Here is a 24,282-nt window from a genome sequence, read left to right as displayed (position 1 = left end):
GAAATTTGTGTGCAAATTCAGCCATTTTTCTTTATCTGCTCTGATTCCAAACTTAATCCTTTTTATATTAACTCATACATGAATTCATCTGAATAGAAGTGATGGCTTCCTCTTCTCTTGACTTTTATCACTAACTTCAGAGAATTCTTAGGCTCTCTGTCTGCAGTTTCTCAAAGTTCATTATTTAAACAGAACCTTTAACTGTATTTCTAAGGAGGTATTCTTCCTCTGGTGCACGTGGCTGTCGCTGCCAATGCTGGCTGTGGCTGCTCCCTGACAATGGTGTCTTCCTTTCTCATCTGCAGGCTCTCTCTTCCACAACAGACAGCTTTCTCCACTTGTGCTGTTTGGTACTGAGGAGAATGATCCACTCTATTTGTAGAGAAAATCTAATGGGCAAGGTGTAGTTTTGATCAAATGGACACTAATAATAACTAGTAATAAACTCAATCCAGAAAATGTTTTATTTAAACCTTTAAAATCTTAAAGTCACTAGAAAATTTTTTAAAAATCCAAATTTATATGCATATTTTAATTGCAGAAAAGTGTGATAGGATGATCAATAATAGACATTCAAGCGTAAAAATATGCTACATTAGGATAAAATTCTGCAGTGAAGTAGAATGAAATGCGAACTGAAGGAAGAACAGGAATGATAAAAGAAATTTCCAAATGTTAAAGAACATCTTCTTGTATTTCTTAGAAGGATGAGGGAGGATATTAAGTTGCTATGATATTTAGATTTAATTGAATAGATTTAACAGTAATGTAACAACATGTAAAAGTGTCAATTTTTACAATATGTCAGAAATTACATTTTTTGCAACTATTTCATTTTTTTTTTAGGAAGATTGGCCCTGAGCTAACATCTGTTGCCAATCTCCGTCTTGTTCTTTTTTCTCCCCAAAGCCCCAGTACATAGTTGTATGTCCTAGTTGTAGGTCCTTCTAGTTCTTCTATGTGAGATGCTACCTCAGCATAGCTTGATGAGCAATAGGTCCATGCCCAGGATCCGAACTGGTGAACCCCAGGCTGCCAAAGCAGAACGTGCCAACTTAACTGCTGTGCCACTGGGCCGGCCCCACAACTATTTCATTTTTTAGTGAAAAAATTTAGATGTCAACCCAAACATCTGTTGAGGAAGCATATTGGTTTCTTAAACTTCTTATAGAGAGTAAATGAGCAAAACTATTCAAAGGCCACGAGTGTAGAGAATACCTGCTGCTTATTCTCAACCTATAAGATGACTCCTTATATGCAAGGGAGGATTTGAAGGGAAAAAAAGATTCCAGAGCTAAGGTCTGGGGTCTCCTGGGAGTTAGTCGTCCTATTGCAGTCCTTCCCCCAACGAGGACTTCCTTTCTCTCTAACAGAGAAAGGAAGACACAGAAGTAACCCTAATGAAAGAAATAATGTACGTGGAAACACTTGCCAAATGCTTGAGACAGGAAGGGTGCTCATTAAATGACAAGCCAATTATGGCTGACGCTGCCAATCCCGGGAAGGAGCTGTTACGAGGTAAAGAAGACCTTACTATGATGAAATGTATATAATTAAGTGGGTATACACCCCCAAGGTAATCATTACATTTATTCATACTTTACCTATAATTTTACCTGATTTTTTTGAAATTTTCTATTCGTTTGCGAAAAACTGAGTAGTAAATGTTTTTGGCTTTGTGGGCCATGTAGTGTGTGTTATAATTCTGCCATTGTAAGGAGAAAGAAGCCGTAGATATTCCATAAGCAAATGGATGTGGCTGTGTGCCAATAAAACTTTATTTGAGAACACTTAAATTTGAATTTCATGTAATTTCAAACTTGAGTTTGAATTTCAAACAGGCAGTGGGCCAGCTTTGGCCTGCAGATGATAGTTTACCAAACCCCAGATTAAGGTATAGTGTTTTAAGAGCCCTCTATATGCTAAGAATGGGCATAGTGTCTGGAAGGATACATAAGAAACCAGCCATTGTAGTTGTATTTTGGGGAGGAATTTGGTGACAGAGCTGAAAGGAAGACTTATTTTTCAGCGTCCTGTTTGAATTGCTTACCATGTGCTTATGTTACGATTTTAAAGATTAAAGGATTTCTTTTTCTTTAAGCCCTTCAGGAATCATAAGCCCAACAAACCTGATTTGAGCAGACCCTGCTAACTGTCTGGATTCTGCAGGGCTCTGTTGTTAGCTAATCGGGGGCACCCACATAGTGGGTCTCCAGCCAAGAATAACCCAAATAATACAGAATTAGGGGAACTGGATTTTCGTTTGGGTGAAAGAGTGACCAATTATGTCCTTTGTGCCAATAGGAGAATGAAATCCTTATCTTGTGCCATTTCTCCAGGAAGAGCATGCCAAATGTCAGCCAATTTGGCAGAACTAAGTGGGAAAAACAATTAATACAGATCATTTAGTTGAGCCAACATTTCTTGAAGGCCTATTGTGTTCCTTGAACTTGAGTTGAAGGTGCCAAGTTTGTATGAACACATAGAGGAAAATACATTAGAAGAATCCAAAATGAAGATGAGTGTACCTGGAAAATATTAGAGAGCTGTAATGTGCTGCAGACGTATGAGGGAGCTTGATGACCATGACTGAAGATTAAAGAAGACAAATGTGAGAAAAAGTTAACACAGAGGGAAGCCTGAATTTGGAGTCACAGAGCTGAAATCTCCTGTTTTTTTTAAGACCAGAGCAAACAGGTCTTAAATTACAGAGTATAAGTTTGGATTAAATATTAGGACAAACTCATGACTCTACACATTGTGGGTTCCTGAAAATTATTATTATGGGAAACTGTGGAATTTCCTATTCCAAAGATAGGAGAGACTCTATCTAGAACAATAGTTCCCTGAATTTTGAGGGGTCTTTCAACCCATTTATTATACAATATGCAGAAACAAATGCACAATTATTATACATAATTCACATATATTAATATATACACATTGCATATATACATACACAATTCATATACACATATTGAAAGTTGAATTTCCCTAGTCCTCAACTACTTGTGAATATGGATGAGGTCCCATTAATAGCGACAACTCAACTTTTACTGGCTTATTCCTCAGGACCTCCAGCTTCCTATCACAGCCCTTCCCCCACCCTAGTATTTCAGGAGTGCCTTGGGGGCTCTTCATATTTGTTCATAATCGAGTCGGCTCTGGCCACTTCTTCCACTACTTTTTATGTCCGTGGGGAGAGCAGTGCCCATCCAGTGGTCACAGTTCGTCTGCTGGGCACTTCTCCAGGGTTATGGCGATAGCTAGGGGGCTGCTGCTGTGTCATAATTGTCCCAGAAAGGCCCTAGGGGGTCAAAGTTCCACTGTGATATGTGAAAGAGTTGTTTGAGTGTGAGGATGGAGTTGAAATGAGCTCTTTTTCCTACTTGTTGCCTTTTGTTGGAAGGGTCTACCTTATACTTCAGTGTTTCCAGACTTCATTTTTATTTCTGACTCTTTCCCTTCTCATTTCAGGGTGCCAGAAAGGCCTCTTGAATCTAGTACATGTTGGTTAAACACTGTGCTACATTGAGAATGACACAATCCTCTAATGAGTGAGGCTTTGCTTTGGGGTAAAGGTCACGGTTCCTGGCTCCCTCTGAGTCTAGAATGGGTTTTCTCCCAACCAGCCCGTTGGCTTACTAGACAGTAAACTTTGGTGAGGCCATTCCATTGGTTCAACAGATGGACCCAGATATGTCTGCATTCCCACAGTGGGCACAGTTTGTATCCTTTCACAGGAAGTTCTCCCTCTTTCTTGCTTCTTCAACGATTCCCTCTCTAGTGTCTTCTCATCAATTCAGACGTCTCCTGGTATTACACATCTTTAAAAATTGCCCTTGAAACCACATTCCCCTTCAGCTACTTCTCTATCTCTTGACAACTTTTCAAACCCAAACATCTCTATTAGAGGGTCCTGATCTTTGCCTTCACCGACAGCTTTCACAACGATATGTAATCATCTGTATATTTGTGTGCTTATTTTTTACATCTCTACTCCTCGTTAAGCTTGGTATCATGGATCATGGATGCTTTTTTTCTTTCACCATTTTATCTCCAAAGATCCAGCACAGAGCTTAGTGCAGAATAAGTTCTCAATAAATGTTTGTTGAAAGCATGAATACATGAATGAATGTAGCAGATGCAGTCTAGCAGATGACCTTATTAGTAGCCAAACGTATCTGAAACTTGCTTTTGCTGAAGCTGGAACATTTTGCTGAGTGAAAGATAAAGAAACAGTGACACAAATAGTAGGGAAGTTCTAATGAAATAAATATTTGTCCAACAAAAATCCTATATTTTCTTCTTGAGTAGCAAATATAAATTGTTATTTACTTGTAAACAAAATGATTTCTTGGTGGAGACAGGATAAAAAGGTTTGAAAATGACACTCAGAAAACAGCCTGGGAAAAGAGGTTCTGATAGCATATCTTTTTATTATTTGACCTTTCAAATTACTTCCTCAGGGAGGTAGAAGACATATTGGAAGAAAGGAAGGAGGGAAGGAAGGAAGAAAAGAAGACCTAGAGATATAGCTGAAAGGGAACACTGCTTCTCTTGGGTACTTGGATTCATTCTGGACATCTCCTCAGGATGTAACTTCAGGCATTTTGGTGAGATTTACTATTATTTTTCTTTTTTACTATAACTTATTTTTATCCCAGATAAATATATGACCAAGGTAGATCATGAGAGTGAAAATGGAAGTCCCAGAAATTTTCCCTGAAAGACAAAAATAAGATCTTGGGGAAAACTTTCTGAATTTTTGATCTGCTGACATGATGCCTATTCAACTTTAGAAAATTCCAGCAAAAAACGGCTTAAATCATTTTCGTGTCTTTACAAAGAACTGTTCAACTTTAGATTAAAGTTTAAGCTAATAAATCATTGATTCATCCCATTTTTAATCAAGGCTTTTCTATTTGTTTCTGTTTTTTCTATATGTAAGAGAAATGAAGACATAACCAAAATGTCATCATGTCTTGCCCAAATCTCCTAAGTGCTGAAACTTTAATGAAAACGTGTGATGTTTTCCCAGATAAATTAGAGAATATCTTTTATGAAAGCACATATCTGGACATTTGTAGTCCAAAGGAGATGTAAAAATGGTGAATGCTGAGACCAGATACATACAGAAAGCCTATGGCAAAATGTCTACAAAGGGAACCATTTACACTTTGTAAATTAATTTTCTCTCTCCCTCCCTCCCTCTCTCTCTCTTAACCATTCCCCTCCTATCCCAAATTCTCTATTTATTTATTTGCCTTTCAAGGTGTTTTTTTTGAAGACCACTATCACAAAGGTGCATTCTCAAATAGAAGAGTTTGAATGGGATCAAAAATGAATCTCATTGAACACTCCCACTTACCTGCCACGGATGAATTTTCTCTTTCTGACAATTTATTTGGTAAGTTGCCAAGTTCATTTGAACATAAGTAAAAACAAACTGTAATTTGGAAATACATGAGAAAAAATTCTAGATGATCAGTCCAGAAAATGTTCTTATTCCTTCTAAGTACTCAATAAACGTTAGCTACTATGCAAGATTAGAGGTAGGTTGGACCTTGGATTCATTGAACCTAATGGTCTTCTTTTTTATAGATGAGGACTGCAAGACTCAGAGAGCTTTGTGACTTGTCCAAGGCCATGAGGCTAGATAATTAACAGAGCTGAGAGTAGAAAAGGGTTCCTGCTGTAGGGCTAATTCTCATATTATTGTAGCATGCACTAAAGCATGAAATCATGATTCTTATGGTTTAATATTATACCTACTAAAGGCTAAGTTTACTTAAGTCACAGCTCTGCAGTAGGTCTCCTTTCCACCATTCTTTCAGTGCTGCGGGACATATGGCACTGTGTCAGAATTAGTCACTTAAGCTCGGTTGAGGACAAATTGTACTAGATTGTTTTCAGTAGATCTGTAACTAGATGATACCATAAAATGATATATTGCTCCACTTTATACATTTACAAAAAAATCTCGCTATCAACAGTTTCAATTTAGGAAATCAGCAAAGAGTCAGCAGGGCAATATTTTGGGTGGGGCAGGGAGGATTTCTGCCACTCTTAAAATAATTCCCTTCTGCCTAATGGCCCTGCTGGGAGGCTTGGATGCTCCCAGTTTTTCACTGTACTAATATAGACCATGGGAGAGTATGATATCAAGTGAGAATACAAACACTTGAAATTCCACAAAATTCAATGTGTTAAGGCATGATCCCCTATTTGGTTGCAGGCATCCCTGGAGACATTAATTAATAGCTTAGGCTATTACCTACCAGTCATTAGCATCTTAGTGAGAATGGTTTATCAGGTCATTTCCAGGAAGTCATTATTTGTATTACATGCCTATTTACATGTCTACCTGCCCCCATACAGTATAAGAGCATTTAAGGAAAGAGAACATATTTTATTAATCCTAGTATGCATTTGATAAATAAGAATCAATTAATAAATAATAGAAGAGAAGGAGAAACAAAATTTAGGGGAAAAAGAGATGTTTGTCAGTAACTCTCAGAGAGACCAAAGGCAGCAGTAATTATTTATGAAATGCCACTTCTTGGACATACTTGCTGGATCTTATTTCTTCCAGTTGACTTTTCTTCATCCTGTGGATGCAGTCAAGGGCAGTGGGATGTCTACCTCCATGTCCAGACACTTGACCATTTACTTCTGGCCTACTCTTTTATGGGTCCTTAATATAATCAGCATATAAACATCTTTCTAATTTTTGCTCTACGAATCAGAACACGCAGGATAAGTAGGACCGTAGGTGCATATCATAAACTAAGGAAAATTCCACTTAAGATTATTTTTTCTCATAAAAACTCCATTTTCTGCTCTGAAATTTTATGATTGCATATTAAGATCTCCAAGCAAGTACATCAGGTTGAAGGCTGATCTCAGCAGCCATGAGGTGGAAAAGATGTGAGTAATAGAGAAAAAGTTGTGAGGGGGCTGTCAAGTTAGAGACATCTGAAAATGATTGCTAAGGAAGCACTGTGACTCCTGCTTTCAGTGTTGCTTTTCCCTCATCTCTCCTTTGCTGGACCACATTCTTATCCAGTTTCTCAACACTTCATTTAAGGTTTCTGAGACTATATAGTACAAGATGCATGAGCTGCAATGCACAGCTGTTATTCCCGGTTGGAGCAGTCTCCTCAAATCTTCTTCTGGTCCCCTCTCCTAGTAAACTAATCTGAACCATGTGTGACCATTGGGACTCCTTTCCCTTTTCGCTGTTAAGTTCTAGGGCCAGGTCTAAGCATTTTTTCCACATCTCTTTCCCTCAGGGCCTCAGTCTCACGCCACTCAACATACCTGAGCTAAAGGTATGCCAAACGGGAGGATGAAGAGCATTTGATTCCTTTATTCCTCCTTCCCATCTTCTTTTGTGTCCTGATGACACTGATGGATTCTATGGACCTCTCATCCTGAGCTTAAGGTGCAGAGCACCAGCGAAAAGACTGTGGCCCACGGATGGGTAACCCACATACCTAACTCACCACTCCTGGATTTAGAGATATGCCAGAGATTCAGAAGTGTTAACTCATGGGCTCAACTAGCCGGAGAGCTGGACTCTTTTCCAATAGTCTAACTGAGTAATCAAAAACAGCAGTCATGTTGTTACAAGAAGGGCAAGTGAGGTTTATAGTATAGCGTATGGATAGCTATCATTTCTTCCACCCAAATGTTGAACACTGACTATATGCTGGGTCTTGGAATAAAACAGAGAATAAGTCAGGCAAGATCCTTATGGAGGGTAGACTCAAAGAAATATGCAAATAAATAAACAGAACAGTATCACATAGTGGAAAGTGCTATGAAAAAAACAAACGGGGTGATGTCATAGTAACTGACAGGGGTGGGGCTGCTCTGACTGGTCTGGTCAGGGAAGGCCTCTGAGGAGTTCATAATTGAGCTGAGACCAAAAGACAAGAAGCCAAGGAGAACATTGTAGGCAGAGGAAATAGCAAATGCAAAGGCCTAGAGTCTAGAATGGACTTGGAAGGGCCTTGTCTTCTCATTTTTGTTTAGGGCCGTCAAAAGAGTCTAGTGAACTGGCTGTGGACTCTGCATTTTCATTAACCAGCATTGATAAAAGGAGATTCTTAGACTGGGAATTCTAGGATGCCTGTCTAGTTTTAACATTTGAGTCCACAAATTGTTACAGTTGTCGTGTCAGGAAGTGGTGACTTGGACTCAGTGGTACTCACCTGGCACATGATACGACTTTTAAGGTGGCCCTGGGCATGGTCCCCCCCTTGCAGGTTACTCTAAAGGCCATCATTAGATCTCAACTTTAAGACGTTGAGAAGGTGACGTGAAGCTTAATCAATAAATAATAACGCACACTCTCTAATGGGCTTGGAGACACTAATTACCTGTTAAGTGAGGACTTTCAGCTTCTTCTAGAGAGGGCTCTGGACACCTCACTCTCCAAAGCTTAGCTTAAGGTGAAGGGGAAGCATCTCCACCCATATAAATGGTTACCCTGAGCCTGAAGCAAGGACTTGTGTGCAGGCAGTTCATGTTAGAGGTGATCCCAAGGAGCAGAAGTGAAGGATTGGGGTGATGAGACAGGGAAAGAGGGAAAACCAACATGAGGTGAGTTATGAAGATCTCTGCTGTGGCCAAAGGAAGCTTGATCCCAGTGGGAGTAGCATAGAGAATTGTCCACTGAGGCACCATGTACTGGGTCAGTTAATAACTGGCCTCTGATTCCCATTAGTTGAGGGTTGCCCCATGGGGCATTAACTCCCCTGCACTTCTGGGCTGTGCTTTTGCTACTCCCAGTGGAATCAGGCCAAGTGGTCTCCTGTGGTATTGGAGAATTTCTAGGTAGAAAGCAAAAAGATGGGCAGCATGCTCTTGAAATGACAGGCTGTCAACATGAGGTTGAGATGATCATTTGCTACAGCTACAGCTGAATTGAGAGGTGGGCCCAAGGACGTGACCATCACCAGGGAGATCTGCCACACAGTATAAATGTAATTTCCCCCCAAAATCAATCCAAATACTCAAAGGAAGGCTAAGATTTGTTCTGTAGCTATTTTCTCAAGCTGGTCCTAGTAAAAAAGAAGGAAAGAAGTTAGGACAAAATGGAATTATAGAGATGGGGCTGGCATCACCTCTGTGACGTTCTTTAATTTCTTCTGGTGTCACACATCCCTGACAAATTCAGATGGGAATCTAGCTCATCAGTAACTCAATCCACACATAGCATGAGGAATGGAAGGACATAGTGACCTAACAGAGATAAGTCTCCTTTCCTTTGGGATTTCCTGTAAGCCAGGAAACTTGGTCAAAGATTAATTTAGTGGCTTAAGAAAAGTTTCTCTGATGAATGAAGAAGGCAGGGTCTTTATGCAATTAGTGCATAATAAAAGGTAATAATGGCAAAGTCCATAGCTTCCCACTGTTTGACATAGTGAATAGGGTAGGTGGTGGCATGTTAGTGAAAATCTGTGTATTCTTTTAGCAAGTTGTGGTTTAAGAACTCAAAAAATCACAGAATTTTAAAAGTAAGTCAATAGAAAAGCATTCTAATAATAGCACAGAATAAGCAAGAAAAGGTGCTTATTGCTCCCATACTGAGTGTTCCCAGTGAGTCCTGGTTCGCTTAGCTCCACGATACTGGGAAAAGTTCACTGAATGTGAGTGGAAATAAGAATTAAATTGAAAGAATGAAAGTCTCAGAGGCAATTGAGATTCTCTGAACTTCAGTTTTCTTCCCTATAAAATGGGGATAGTAATGACGCTCACTTCACAGCTTGTTGGGAGGATTGAATGGCTGTGTGGGAAAGTGTTCTGTAAACTTCAAGGCATCATAAAACAGTATAATTAATCCAGGGTTTGAAATGTGGTTGTTATTATTTAAATTGTTGAAATGATAAACACCACTCTACTCATTAAAGGGAGGAAGTTAATGTTTATCTTAACATTGTGGAGTGCAAAGAATTTTCAAGGAGCCAACAAAAACCAACAGTATGGAAATAAATTTCTGGGTGCCCTAAAGAAAGAAACACATGTTCTGTCTCATCTTGGCATTACAGTGTTGCTAACAATAGCTATGGAATCCACATTTTTATATTATTTTTATTATTGTATTTAATAGTCTTTCCAAAGCCCCATTCTGAATGAGGCCCAGCAAGTGGCAGGAGGCATACCCCGTATAACCCTACTCACTTTGATTCCATTTCCTTTAGCTATTTCTTGTTACTTTATGCTTCTCTCAGCTCTTTGTACCTATTTTCTCTGGGTAGCTTTATTTTTATTAGAAGATACTCACTTTGGAATCTGGTTCTTGCTGATGTCTTTTGCTTAAATTAAAAGAGTCTTTCAGAAGTTACCAAATCAGCCAGATGTTTTAAAATACAATTAAAATCTTTAGATGCAGTTTTGTGGAGTATTTCTACATTGATTTCACATATTTTTCCATCTCACTGAGTTTAATTCAAGTGAATGTAGCTCTGAATCTATGGGTGAATCAAAGCTGAAAGTTTCCAGAAGACAGAAAGATACCATTGGCTCAGACAAAACGAGGCTTTGTTTCAGCATAATTTAAATATTTTGTCACTACTGTTTCTTACCCACATCTCTTCTACAGATTGAAGCAACCTCTAAGATTTTTATTAATTGACTATGACTTTGGTTTTTGCTCTCCCGGGAATCTCAGATCTGGTACTCTTGTTAATGGAGTTAAAAAATAGGAGAAGTTAGGCTGGCCCCATGGCGTAGTGGTCAAGTGTGCACACTCCGCTGCTGGGGCCTGGGTTCAGATCCCGGGCATGCACTGATGCTCCGCTTGTCAGGCCATGCTGTGGCGTCCCATATAAAGTGGAGGAAGATGGGCGCAGATGTTAGCCCAGGGCCAGTCTTCCTCAGCAAAAAGAGGAGGATTGGTATGGATGTTAGCTCAGGGTTGATCTTCCTTGCAAAAAAAAAAGAAATGGGAGAGGGAAAAGAAGTATTGAAAGATATTTTATAATAAGGAATTCCTTATTATAAAGTAGATTACTGCTTCTTTTAGATACGGCATGCGTGGTTTGGAAAAGGCATGCAATGAGAAGAATTATAGAGAAATTGGCAAATCCATTGCTGACAAAGGCCTGACTCTCAACCTTACAGGCTAAGAAACAGATGTCAGGGACACTCAGAATAACCAAGCTGAGAAAGGTTGACTATAAAAATTATATTGCAAATTTATACATTTATAGCAATAAAAAGAATTGTGGTAATAATAACAGCTACCATTTCTTGAGTGCTTTCTACACGTCAGGCATCGTGCTAAATATATTTTAGATTTGCTGGCAGACTTCCTGTGTTCAATCCCGTCTCTGCCATTTACTGGTATGTGGTCTTAGGCAAATTCCTTGACTTTGGGCAAGTTACTTGCCTTTTTAAATAAAGTTCTCAGAAGAATGCCTGGCCCGTCATAAATACTCTATAACTATTTGCCACTAATATTAATTTTCATAACACCCCAATAAGGTAGATGCCATTATTAGTCCCCATTTTACTGGTGAGAAAATGGAGATTTAACGGTGTTAAATAATCTGCTTAAAGTTCCATAGATATAAGTAGGCAACCAAAATATAATTGGGACAAGGAATCAGAATTGAATGATTAAGGATCCAGGCTAAGAGAACACTCTTATTTACCTTCTCAGTGGAGAAAGGCTTTCCAATGAGGTTGTATCAATCAGAGTCTGTTGGTCAAGTCTTGTCTCGAGGATAGTTCTCCGAAAAGCATTGCCAACGTTTGCTCTGGGACTTCTTTTTTTTCATGGCTTCATAGTTGATGTCTCTACTTGTCATGATTGGAATATCATTAACATTACTCCCAAGTACCACCTACAACAGAGCTGTCCAATAGAACTTTCTATGATGATGAAAATGTTCTAGATCCACTTTGTCCAATATAGTAGCCACTATCCGTATGTGGCTATTGAACACTTAAAATGTAACTAGTGTAACTGAGGAACTGATTCTAATTTTATTTAATTTAAATGAATGTAAACTTAAATAGCCATATATGGCTAGTGGCTATTGTTTCAGACAGTACAGGCCTACAAGGAAAAAAATGTATTTTTATTAAAAAAAATAACATGAGGTAGTTGGTCATCACTGAGAGAGAAGCAAAGGGATTCAGTCAGTCTTATTATGAGAACATTCTGTGTGAATTTCACTCAGCAACAAGGGTTTCTTGGATCAGCTAAACTATCCTGCTCATTTCCCTTTTAGTATAGAAGTTTCTGAGGGCAACAGACAGGCCCATTTGTTTGACCAATGAAAAACTCAGTAGAGAATCCTTGAAATATAAAACACAGAGATAGTTTGTCCTGGTTCACATCTTTTGGGCAGCTCTTCTGCCTGAGATCCTCTCAAGGCAGTGATAGCTCTTGAGTTATCCCTCTCCTCTCCTCCCTTGAGGAGAGGAGAATGAGGTCAGAAGTAAACTGAGGATTGAGAACAGCTTTGCAAATGGTAACCCTTGATTGAGCAATCCAAATTGAAATACACCCATGGGGCATCACCCTTTACCTTTTCTTGGCATTAGGGCAAGAGTGCTTTAGTTTTTCAACCACAGGGTTTTGAGTCAGAAGACCTTAGGTAGAGTCCTAGCTTTATCCCTTAATAACTGAGTGACTTTAGACAAATCACTTAATCTCACTGAGTAGCATTTCTGAGTCTGTAAAACAGGGTAGAAGATAGTGGGCATTGTAAATAATACCTTCCTCAACGGGGGCAAGTAAGGATCAAATGAGATAATGCGTGGGGAACCACTAAGTAAACTTGTAAATGCTGTAGAAATGTCTTAGTAATGATTATTTCGTTTATATAGATCACTTTTGCCTTTTAAAACTGCTTTCATATTTATTATGTCATTTTATCTTGACCACAGGTCTATGAGGGAAGTAGGGCAGGAATTATTATCTATGTTTTACCATCTGTTGATGTAGACAAATGAGGCCCATGGAGGCTGAGAGATGGCCTAAGGTTATACAGTGTGTCTGGTTGCATTATGCCTGAGCTCAACCCTGGACCTACTGAGTCCTATTCTAAAGCCCTCTATTTTAAAAAATAACCAACAGTCACAAGCCTGATATCCAAATTATGCTGCAGAAATTATTCCTACTCAATAAGCCACCCTACAATATGAGTCCAAAACTGAATACTCATAATATGAATATAATGATGGTGGGTAGCTGCCCACTGTGCTAAGCACTTTATAAATATTGTTTTATTCAATCCTCATAATAACTCTGTGAAGTTGTGTGATTCTCAGTCCCATTTTATTGGTGAGGAAATTGGGCAGAAAATGGTTCAGGAATTTGTCCATGGTCCACAGAGCTAGTGAGTGCCAAGGGGGCCTGGATGTATTAGTTTGCTAAGGCTGCAGTAATGAAGTACCACAGACTGGGTGGCTTAAACAACAGAAATGCATTGTCTCACTGTTCTGGAGGCTAGAAGTCCAAAATCAAGGTGTTGGCAGGGTTGGTTTCTTCTGAAGGCTGTGAGGGAAGGATCTCTTCCTGGCCTCTCTCCTGGGCTTATAGATGACTGTCTTTTTGCTGTGGCTCTTCACGTTGTCTTCTCTCTATGTATGTCTGTCTCTGTGAGCAAATTTCCCATTTGTATAAGGACACCAGTCAAATGGGATTAGGAACCAACCTAATGATCTCATTTTAACTTGATTACCTCTATAAAGACCCTGTCTCCAAATAATGTCACATGCTGAGGTACTGGGGGTTAGAGATTCAACATACTAATTTTAGGGGGACACGATTCGGCCCATAACATTGCATAGAAGCCCAGATCAATTGGCCACACACTGTTAAGCATTATGCGTTAATGCTTCCTGACATTACAAAATTAGACCATTCTGAAGCCCTTTGATAGGAGCAAAATCAAGACCCACAACATGGCACTTGACCCCTAAATCTACTTTTAGAGCCACTGAACAGAAATCTACCCCTTAAAAGTTCTTAAATTGGAAAGTACTCCCCAAAAATGTTTATCTAAGAGACTGGTTTCCAGCTTACTAGGCAATTTGACATCGGGGACTTTTCTCATAAACATTTACAAATATTCTGCTCCGTAATGAAGTTAATCAGTAAGCCACACAACCTCTGGCCTCTGTCACTCCTTACCCAGTCTCATTTTCAGTTGCTGTGAGTAAACTGAGAATGGTAATGCGGGTTCAGGAGTTAGAAAATCCAATTCAAATTAGTCCTTGACACAGCCGCGCATCGTCAGGATTTGTCTTGGAAATGATGAGCGTGAAGCCCACTAAAGGTAGGACACTCTCACAGGTGCTCTTTGTCAAGCTTCTGCAACTGGACTGAGGAAATGCGGGGGACTTTTGTTTGAGACAACAGATCTCAGTCAAAGATGGCTCAGTCAGAACCAGAAGACTAGGGTGGGGTAATTTTTATAGGGTTCTAGGCAGGGGAGTATCTCATCGAGATTAAATCTAAGTAGGTTTTCCCTAAAATTCTGCATTGAATATTACGTAAAATCAGCACCATTCTTTCAAGTTAAACACTAGGCAGTTCTAACATTAATGCCTGTGGGCACTTGAAAAAACATTGTAAAGTACATTATTAAATGCAATGTTTTAAAAATGGCAAATCTGAGATCCCAGTGGGTCACGAAATCTATTTTGTGGCTTGTGACCAGCATTAAAAAATAGAATAGAATAGAAATGTCAGGGTGCACCTCAAGAAGTAAGGATAAGTGTTATTTCATAGAAATTTTGTTATACTACTTATACATATGTATAATTGTATACAGGGGTCATGATATAAAATGTATTTTAAATTATGGATTGAGGTGAGAAAAATAAAAAGAAATTGAGAAACACTAATTTGCTGAACTAGTTTCACAGATTTTTCCCAATAGTCTATGGAAAACCAGATGAGTAAAGAGTTCAGCTTTAGGCCTGGGCTATTTGTTTTCTCTGAAGTAAAACATAGATTGTAATTAAAACATAGACAGTATAATGTAATATTGTCTTTTTTAATATTTCTCTCAAAACAGAATCTTACCTTTTAAATTTCCAGCTAAGAGAGAAACCAATCATTTTTACAACAATTACAATTTTGAATATATTTTTGATCGTAGACTTGGCAGCATGCTATTTTGTTTAAATGTGATATTTAAAAGAGACTGGCACTGTATTTAATGGAAATTAGTTGGAAGGCTGCGGAAGCAAATTTTCCATCATGTCAGTATAACAAACATTTATTAAACGTTTATACTGTGTCAGGCTTTGTGTAAGTGCCAGGAATGAAAGTAAAAGGAAATATAATATATTACCCAAAGAGTTCACAGACTAACCATAACAATAACAAAAATGTATTGAATGTTTATGCTGTGCCAGGTACTATACAGTCTATGTTCTTTGTCTTAGTTTATCTTTACTACAACCTCTCACCTAGATACTGTATTATTCCAGTTTTATGGAGGAAGGAACAGAAGCATAAAGAAATTCAATGTCTTTCCCAAGTTCATACATCTAGCACATCGTGGATGAACTGAATCCAGATTTGTCCACGCAGTAGGGCCCTCGCAACCATTATGTCATACCACCTAACTTCAGTGTGGAAGATAAGCCTGTAAACAAACAAAAACGACAGTACATGCTTCTAAGTGCTGCAGTAGAGGTGTGTACAGAGGGTAGGAGAGATTAATTCTACCTAGATGAGCTGTGACAGGCCTCACAGAGGAGGGGATCAGCTGACAAGCTGGGGAGAGGCACCAACATCACAAAGGCCTGGCGCCAGGAAGAGCAAACAACTCCCGAAATGAAGCCATATCGTCTAGTTAAGAAACCATGGACTAGGAAATAAAGCAAGGCAGAGAAGGCAACTTCTCTGTTCATGAAACATTTCAACAAACATTCATGAAACATTTACTATGGTCAGCAATTGTGCCAGGGATGAAAAACTGGATATAAACTGGGCCCTTTATTAGGCTCCTCAGAAACTCACTGATGAGATTATGGGAAAGTGCCATCCTTATTACATGAACCTGAGTCTCCCATTTAGGTACACAGTGCTTCTGATCACCAAACTCCTTAGAGCTGCGCTGTCTATTATGGTAGTCATTAGCCACATAGCTATCTAATTTTAACTTTTAATTATTTAAAATGAAATAAAATGAAAAATTCATTTCTTCATGATCACTAGCCATATTACAAATGCTCAATATTCCATGTGGTTAGTGGCCACCATATTGGTAGGTATAGAACACTTCCATCATCTCAGAAAGTTCCCTTAGATGGTATTCCTTTAGAAAAACTATTAAATACTGGAGACTCTCTACCCAGAAGAATTTTGCTTTCCTTTGCAGGGGGTCTCAGACTCCCCCAGAGTCCATTCAAGTGTTCCCATTTAAGAACTCTTTTCTAAACTCTAATGGAGAATTGTCATAAAGGAATCCAGATTCTCCCACTCCTTGATAGACTGATACCCAGAAAGCACCATTAAGTTCAAATTTTAGTATATATACATATTTTCCCTTCATTGGGAAAATTGAAGTAGAAGTAAATTTACCCTTTCAGAAAGCACACTCTAACGTTGACTTACTTCTGCCCCCTTTACATCTTATGCTCTATCAGAAAATTCTGTATTTGTTTACCTGGTTTTATCCTAGCCCTTGACATATCCCTCCCCTCCTCAACACACACACAAACAAGAGAAAGGCTGGGGCTTTTCTATCTGTTTTCTGTCTGTCTTGTTCACTGTTGTATCCTCAGAGCCCAGCACAGTGTCTGGAAAATAGTAAGTGTTCAATATTTATTTATAAGTGAAAGAACTATTCTATAACTTATGTCATCAAAACAGATTGATAGGTATTCATAATTACTAATTACCTATCATTAGGATCAGGATTTTGCTAGGTTCTTTAGGAAAGAAACATGTCTTTTTATGGCACTCAACTTATTAAAACTTTTCTCAACAACTCTATTTCATGCTCAGAACTACCTTATGAGATAGGAAGGCTGGGTGTTAATAGGCCCATTTTACAGAAGAAATTGAAACAAAAAATGTTAGGCATTCGTTCAAGGTCTCACAGTCAATTCACTGTGGAAGTCGTTCTAGTTCCACCATTTTGAAATATGTTGGCCATGCTGGTTTTTTGATTGTAAATTACCTGTATATTTATTGTCTCTACTCTGTGGATATTTGGTGGAGACACTGTAAAACACTAGAAGTGGATGTGCTTTGGGAATAGAGGCACTATTTAATAATACGGTGTACTGATCTTATATTCTTACCACGTTTTGTTGTTTTCATGTAATAGAATCGATGCCTTTGTGAAATCTTTCCATTTTAATTGAGATGATTCCAGAGACTGATATAATATTGATACCATAATCTGACTGGATTTGGGACCCCATTGTGTCTCTTGATTATTAAAAGATTTGTTTTGTTGAAATAGTGCTCAGAGATGTTGGAATTGTCATGTGAGGAGAAAAAAATTACACATATTCTTGGATTCTATAGAATCCAGATTCTATCATTAATTGATTATTTGACCTCAGGCAAGTTGCTTGACCTTACTGGATCTGTAGGCAGAGAGAAACTGGGGCTGGGGGTGGGGATGGGGAGTTGAGTGGGAGTAAGATGAGTTGGAGGATAAAATCTGGGTATAAGTGTAAGTGAAACTAATGCTTTTAATGCTTTTTAGTTCTTTACAATTCTGTTCACTCTAGAAATTTTAGTGATATTTAGTTATTAAATAAATCAGGATTTTGCTTATATTTTATCTTCTCTTTTTTCTGTAATAACTCCATATTTTAATATTCTTCCATTTTCTGGTTATAATACAAAATACCATTGCCAAAACTTTTTGTCTGTCAGATATTCTGACTCAGTGCTGATTTTATATGGATAAGTCAGGCATGAAACAGAGGAAATTGATATTTGCACAGATATTGTATACTTTGTATTCTGTCAATCATTTCCTGGGTCAATGCAGAAGCATTCTTTTCAATAAACATTTAATATGCATGTACTCTACTTTGCCTTTGTAGAAAAGCCCTGAATTCTAATGCTCAAAGACTTAGTCATATAGAAATTTTAGATATGAAAAGCTGTACGATCATCCAGCACGGAGTTTTCTCTTGAAAGATGAGCAAAGGGAGGCCCAGACAGGATAGGTAAATACTGCATGACTAGATTCAGAGCCAGGATGCCCAGGGACTTACAGTCAGGGAAGACTTCCCAAGAGAAGTTACACTTAAAGGAAATTTAGAGATAATTGGAGAATAGTGAGGTGAAACTCTCAGAGGGCACAGCTGTGTTGAGGAAGGTTCCAGGCTCAGGAAGCAGCATGTGGGAAAGGTCCTGAGTCTGGAAGCAGCAAGGCACATTCAAGGAATAGAGATGTCGGAACATGGAAAATTCTGGAAAAGAAAGAAAGGGTAGGATCATGCAGAGCCTTGTAGGCCTCATTATAGGTTACCTGCATGCAGAGGCGTTAAAGGGACTAATGAACTCAAGCACAGAGGGAGGAAGAGAAAGGCTGTTAACTATCATGCTTTAAAGCATCACACATCTGAAATTATCCCAGAGAGAAGTGATTTTGCACATGGGCTTTGAAGTCAGACCCCCGAGTTCAAAACTCACCTACTGAGGTGGGTAGGAGTAAAGTTGCCTGACTTCTCTGTGCCTCAGGCTACTCATTTGTAAGTGGGATAGTAATGGTACCCATCTCATAAGATTTTGTGAGAAAGAAGTGAGAATACACAAGTGCCCGACACTAAGAAGGACCCTATAATAAAGTTTTTTAATAATAATAGTATAATAATAGTAGCATCAACCATCTTTTCAGCATTGCAAAGAGGATTCTACATGTATAGATACATAGATCCACAATCGCTAACTGACAATTCTAAATTTCAAAAACTCTGAAAATTCAACATTTTTTCCAAAGTTTGGCACAAACTTCTTTGGTGGCAAAACTTGACATGAGTGGATGTGAGGATATTTATGGCCTTTATTTATTCCTCTTAGTATGAATATTCATACATTTCACCATGGAAAATATTGCTGTTTGACTTAAAGATCTTAAGTAAATAGCCACCATGCACACAGATAATAAGTAATAGAGCTGAGATTTGAACCAGGGTAGACAATTCCAGGCACTGCATTCTTTTTTTTTTAAAACTCCTCCTTTTGTTTCATAATGATTAGACTAATGAATATACATGGCAAAAATTACGATCAGTAGAAAGATTGTGCAATCTCCCACCCCAGAAAACAATGCAACAATTTCACTTCCCACAGTCACCATCATCCAGTTTCTTTTGTATTGTGCAGAAATTTCCCTCGCATACACACACACACACATCATGTGGATATAGTTTTTAAATACTAACATAAATATACTCATTATAATATAGCTTAATTTTTTCAAATAGCACCATATCGTAGAAACTTTTCCATATTGGCACATATAGATCTAAACCATTGTTTCACATCTACATAGTATTTCAGTGTATGGGCGTAATATAATTTATTTAACCAGACTCCTATTTATTAATATTTAAATTGTTTCCAGTTTATGGTTCTTAACAAATGTTGCTGCAAATGAACATCTTTACACAAACACATCTTTACACATTTTTTCATACAGATATGAGCATATCCTTAAAATAAATTTTCTAGCAGTGGAGTTGCTGGGTTAAAAGAGTATTTGAGTTTTAAATGTTGAAAGATATTGAGAAATTCCCCTCTGAGAATGTTTGCTTTCCCAATAGTGTGTATTGTCAAACTTTTTTAAGCTTGATACATTTGAGGATGAAAACTGTGATATTTTCTATTACAGTTTCGATTTAAAATTAATTATTGGTGAGGGTAAGCACATTTTTGTATGTTTATAAAACACTTGTTAGTATTTCTAAAAACTGTCCATTCATGTCCTCTATCCTTTTTTCCATGGCATATTGAATGTTTTCTGTGTTTTTTAACACTCTTTTTTGCTTTTCTTTTTTAACATTCCTATTTGCTTTCATTTTTTCAATGTTGAATGTTTTCTTATTGGTTTGCAAGAGCTCTTCACAGATTAATGATATGAGTATTTGGTCTGTTCTCTTTGTTGCAGATATTTTTCTGAGCTTTTAATTTAGTCATCTAATCCTTTACATCGTTTATTTTTTTTGCTGTAAAAATGTTGTTAATTTTTACATAGTAAATTATTTCAGTCTTTTCTTAAATCTCACACTCCTAACCATGTGATAAACTGCCTCTCTAATTTATAGAATGATGACGTTAATTCCAGTTTTGTTGTCACTTTTGTTCAGGTGTCCTAACAGAACAAGTGGCAGGTCCTCTGGGGCAGAATCTAGAAGTGGAACCATACTTACAATACAACAATGTTCAGTTTCCCCAAGTTCAACCACAGATTTCCTCATCATCCTATTATTCCAACTTGGGCTTCTACCCCCAGCAGCCTGAAGAGTGGTACTCTCCTGGAATATATGAACTCAGGCGAATGCCAGCTGAGTCTCTCTACCAGGGAGAGACTGAGGTAGCAGAGATTCCTGTAACAAAGAAGGCCCGGCTGGGTGCGTCAGCAGGGAGAATAAAAGGGGATGAGCTGTGTGTTGTTTGTGGAGACAGAGCATCTGGATATCATTATAATGCACTGACCTGTGAGGGGTGCAAAGGTAAGCATCTTTTGGTTGGCAATTTTCTCCTTGTTACAGTTTTAGCATATTGGTTGTTGAAATCCTTTACAGTGGATTCTTCCATTTTCCGAGATAACTTCCCACTTTCTCCTCCTCTGCTTCTGCCTCTTTGTAACTCCTCACCTTCCTTGAGATGTCATAGATCTCTAGGAGAAGCCTGTTAGAGTATTTAGTTTGGAAAGTAAACTTTTTCCTATTCACAACCTCGTGTGTATTTATGATTGTGGGTTTTGTTTGTTTGTTTGTTTTTTAAAAAGAGAAACTGCTGAACTAATTTCTTTTAAAAGTAATATCAAGGAGAATAAGACTTTATTCAATAAATATTTTAAAATACATTTTCATGTACATTAGTTAATTGAGAAAGAGACAGAGGAAGAAAAACAGAGGGAAAGAAAAAATTCAGTAATAATATTCAACAAATATTTCACTTCACAGGAACATAGATCTGTGAGAAATGCTGTGGGGGCATCAATGAAATTGCAATCCATTTAGAATGGGTAAAATATAACACATGAAACATGAAAATGACTCAATATAAAATCCCATGTGATTATTCTCCCCATGAGGGCACAGAAAATAAGTTTGTAAAATTTCAGAGAAAGGAACAGAGCAGACTAATAGGAGTATCTATTTATTTTTGTATTTGTTCATTCAACAAATATTTATGAAATGCCTAGCATGCATTAGGCACTCTGTTAGCTTCTAGGACATTGAAAGCTGAATAAGAACTGTCCTTTGAACAGAATCTGTTGGATGGTGTGAGAAATTGGGGTTCCCAGGTGCCAATGATTGCCATAAAAATAAACAGAAGACCCAGTCACATAAGAATGGCTCAAGGACATTTCAAACTTTTGAAAGTTCAAATGATCAGATTGTGTAAAACTATACTAGTCACCGTTTGAAAATGTGGTGCAATTTCATTAGATTTTTAGAAAATAAAATAGTATTTATGCCCTGAATTTAAAAATTAAAATAGATCTATAAAGAAAATTTAAAAGGTCTCATTTATGGCGTTCAAAATATCCTTATCCTTTTTGTGGAGAGTCAAGATTATAGGTAGGTAAAAAGAACTCACCAATCCTTTGAAGGCATAGATTATGTCTTCTTCAGCTGTATTACTCCCCATAGCACCTAACACAGTGCCTGGTACATGGTAAATATGGAATAAATGTTTTTTGAATGACATAATGAAAATTCATGTTCATTGCTGGTGCTTAGTATATGTAACTCTACTTTGTAAAAATTCATCCAAAATTTTTTACAATACTTAATTCTTACCCACATCCAAATGTCAAAAGTAAATACTACACGTCAACCTCCATATTTGGTGGCTTTTTTTTTTTTTTTTTGAGTCGGCAGAGTAATGGAGATGGAAATCTGCTTATGTGGCAGTTAAAATATGGGTTGAAATAAAGCAGGAAGGACTTGCTATTTGGTTAGAAAAATAAAATTGTTTCAAAATGACCAGCATTAAAGTTGGATTAAAAGAAAAATAAAAGTTCTACATGTAGGTTTGAGAAACCAACTACTGACCTGCATAGAAAAAGGAGAGCTTTGTAGTAGCTCTAGTCAAAAAGTGGCTGGGTCTGTTACTCTGGAGGGCAAAATGAGGACCAAAAAAGGAAACTTATAGGATGGCATATTTGGGGCTTAATTCAAGAAGTAATTTTCTAACACTAACAAGAAGTCTTCCGACAATGAGATCGAGTGCCTGTCTCAGGTGATAATGAACCTCTCATTATTATAGGAATTCAAAAAGAGTTTAGATGAACAGGCTTGAATCCTCATACAGAAAATTTCTGCATTGTATGGGAATGTATTAGTTGTCTTCTGAGGTTCTTATTTAAATCTTCTGAATCTATAGTACCATAGTTTATAATGTTCTAATTATTTCCTGTCTGCGTGTCTTGTCTTCCAACATAGTTTGTAAATTTTGTAAGTCAAAAAATATCTCTAGTTCATCTTGCCCCTCCTATTGTTATGAATTGGTGAAAGAGAATGTTATACCAGGGTTTCTGAACAATAACACTATTGACATTTTGGGCCAGATAATTCTGTTGTGGGGGCATGTGTTCTATGCATTGTGGGATGTTTAGCAGCATCCCTGGCTTCCATTCACTAGATGCCAGTAGTAACCCCCCAGTTGCAACAGTCTAAAATGTCTGAAGACATTGCTCAATGTCTTCTGGAGGGCAAAATCATCCTATTGAAAACTATTCTCAATGGATAGACTATTCAGTTAGAAGTACTATTAAAATATAGAGTTTCTCAAACTTGAGTTAAATGTGGGGAGCTTTCTTGGAGTCTCTAATGTTGATTCAAATTGCTTGAGTGTCTCTAATGTTGATTCAAATTGCTTTAATCAAATTCCTTATGCTATTTTTTTAATATAACAAAAGATTTCTATACAACAAAAGAACAAAAACAAATTTACAAAATTAAATACAAACAAAACCACAAAATCAATAAAATAATGGGCTGTTTAGATTACGTGGTTTTGTTGCTCAATACGTTACGGAAGCACAGGTTCTTTTGAGTTTGGTATGCCTATATCACATATCATATGAGGCCTCAGTTCCCCACTGCTTTTCCCTGTTCAAACAATTGGTTCATCCAAACCTTGGTTCATCTAGAACTCCATTTAGGCATCTTTGAGCTGAGTACATCACGCGCATGTTAAGTTTACTTTTGCCATTTTCTCATAGCTCTTGACAAATAAATCATGCTTTTGCTGTTAATGACACAAACAAAAATCGAGGGCGATTAGTTTGAATGGCAGTATAAGATGGTCACAGAGATGATCTAGAGAAAGCTATTATTAATTTTTAAAGACATCCATAAAGTAAAAATGTAAAAATAAATTTAATATGTGTAAAGGAATTAGAAAAAAGTCTGGTACATAGTCAAAACTCAATAAATGCCTATCATTGTTATTTTTATGGTCTTAGAACCTATTAACACAGAGTATAGAGGCCACGTAACTATTTTCTGCTCCTCTTGATAAATGTTGATACCCAACCCATTGTCAGTTCTTTGGCAAGACTTATTCTATTTGATATTGTCTCAAGTTACCAAAAGTCTCTCCAGCTTGTCTGTGTAGACCAGTGCTACTCAAAGTGCGGGCTTTGGGCCAGCAGGATCGTCATCACTTGGGAAGTTGTGCAAAATGCAAAAGGCTGTGCCTCAGACCTACTGAATCAGAATTTCTGGGAATGGGGCCCAAGAATCTGTGATTTAATAAGCCCTCCTTGCTAAAGTTTGAGAACTACTGGTATAAATCACATATAAATGCAGCTGAGGGGACTTATCTGGCCAAGCAGCTTGGTTGTGCATTGTGATTATGAAATTCTCAAGGGTAGGGATGCTGCTCTCTATGAGGTCATCAAAAGGAAAATTTTCAATAGATAAAAATGTAGACTAGAAAGGCACAGTCTAATCTAAGTCATGTTTCCTGCTTGGAGAGAAATAGAAAAGAACATGCATAGTTTGTTCCGAAAATCGAGTTCAAAAGAAAAAATCTCATTATAAATACTTTTGAACTTACAAATCTCAGTGCCAATGACGTGCCAATTCTTA

The 24,282-nt window shown here is 37.7% G+C and overlaps 1 protein-coding gene across 3 annotated transcripts in view; it reads left to right on the top strand.

The window, feature by feature from the left end:
- The first annotated feature begins 5,331 nt into the window (after positions 1–5,331).
- Positions 5,332–24,282, top strand: part of NR1H4 (nuclear receptor subfamily 1 group H member 4) — a 61,167-nt gene continuing 42,216 nt past the window's right edge. For all 3 annotated transcript variants that reach the window (XM_058568832.1, XM_058568831.1, XM_058568830.1), the window contains exons 1-2: positions 5,332–5,410; positions 20,320–20,685. In XM_058568832.1, the coding sequence (XP_058424815.1) occupies positions 5,332–5,410; positions 20,320–20,685 (445 nt within the window). The remainder of the gene's footprint in view (positions 5,411–20,319; positions 20,686–24,282) is intronic.

This window comes from Diceros bicornis, chromosome 25, assembly GCF_020826845.1.
Source record: "Diceros bicornis minor isolate mBicDic1 chromosome 25, mDicBic1.mat.cur, whole genome shotgun sequence".
Lineage (NCBI taxonomy): Eukaryota > Metazoa > Chordata > Mammalia > Perissodactyla > Rhinocerotidae > Diceros > Diceros bicornis.
The sequence above is the reverse complement of the archived record's forward strand: the minus strand, read 5'-3'. Positions and strand labels throughout refer to the sequence as shown.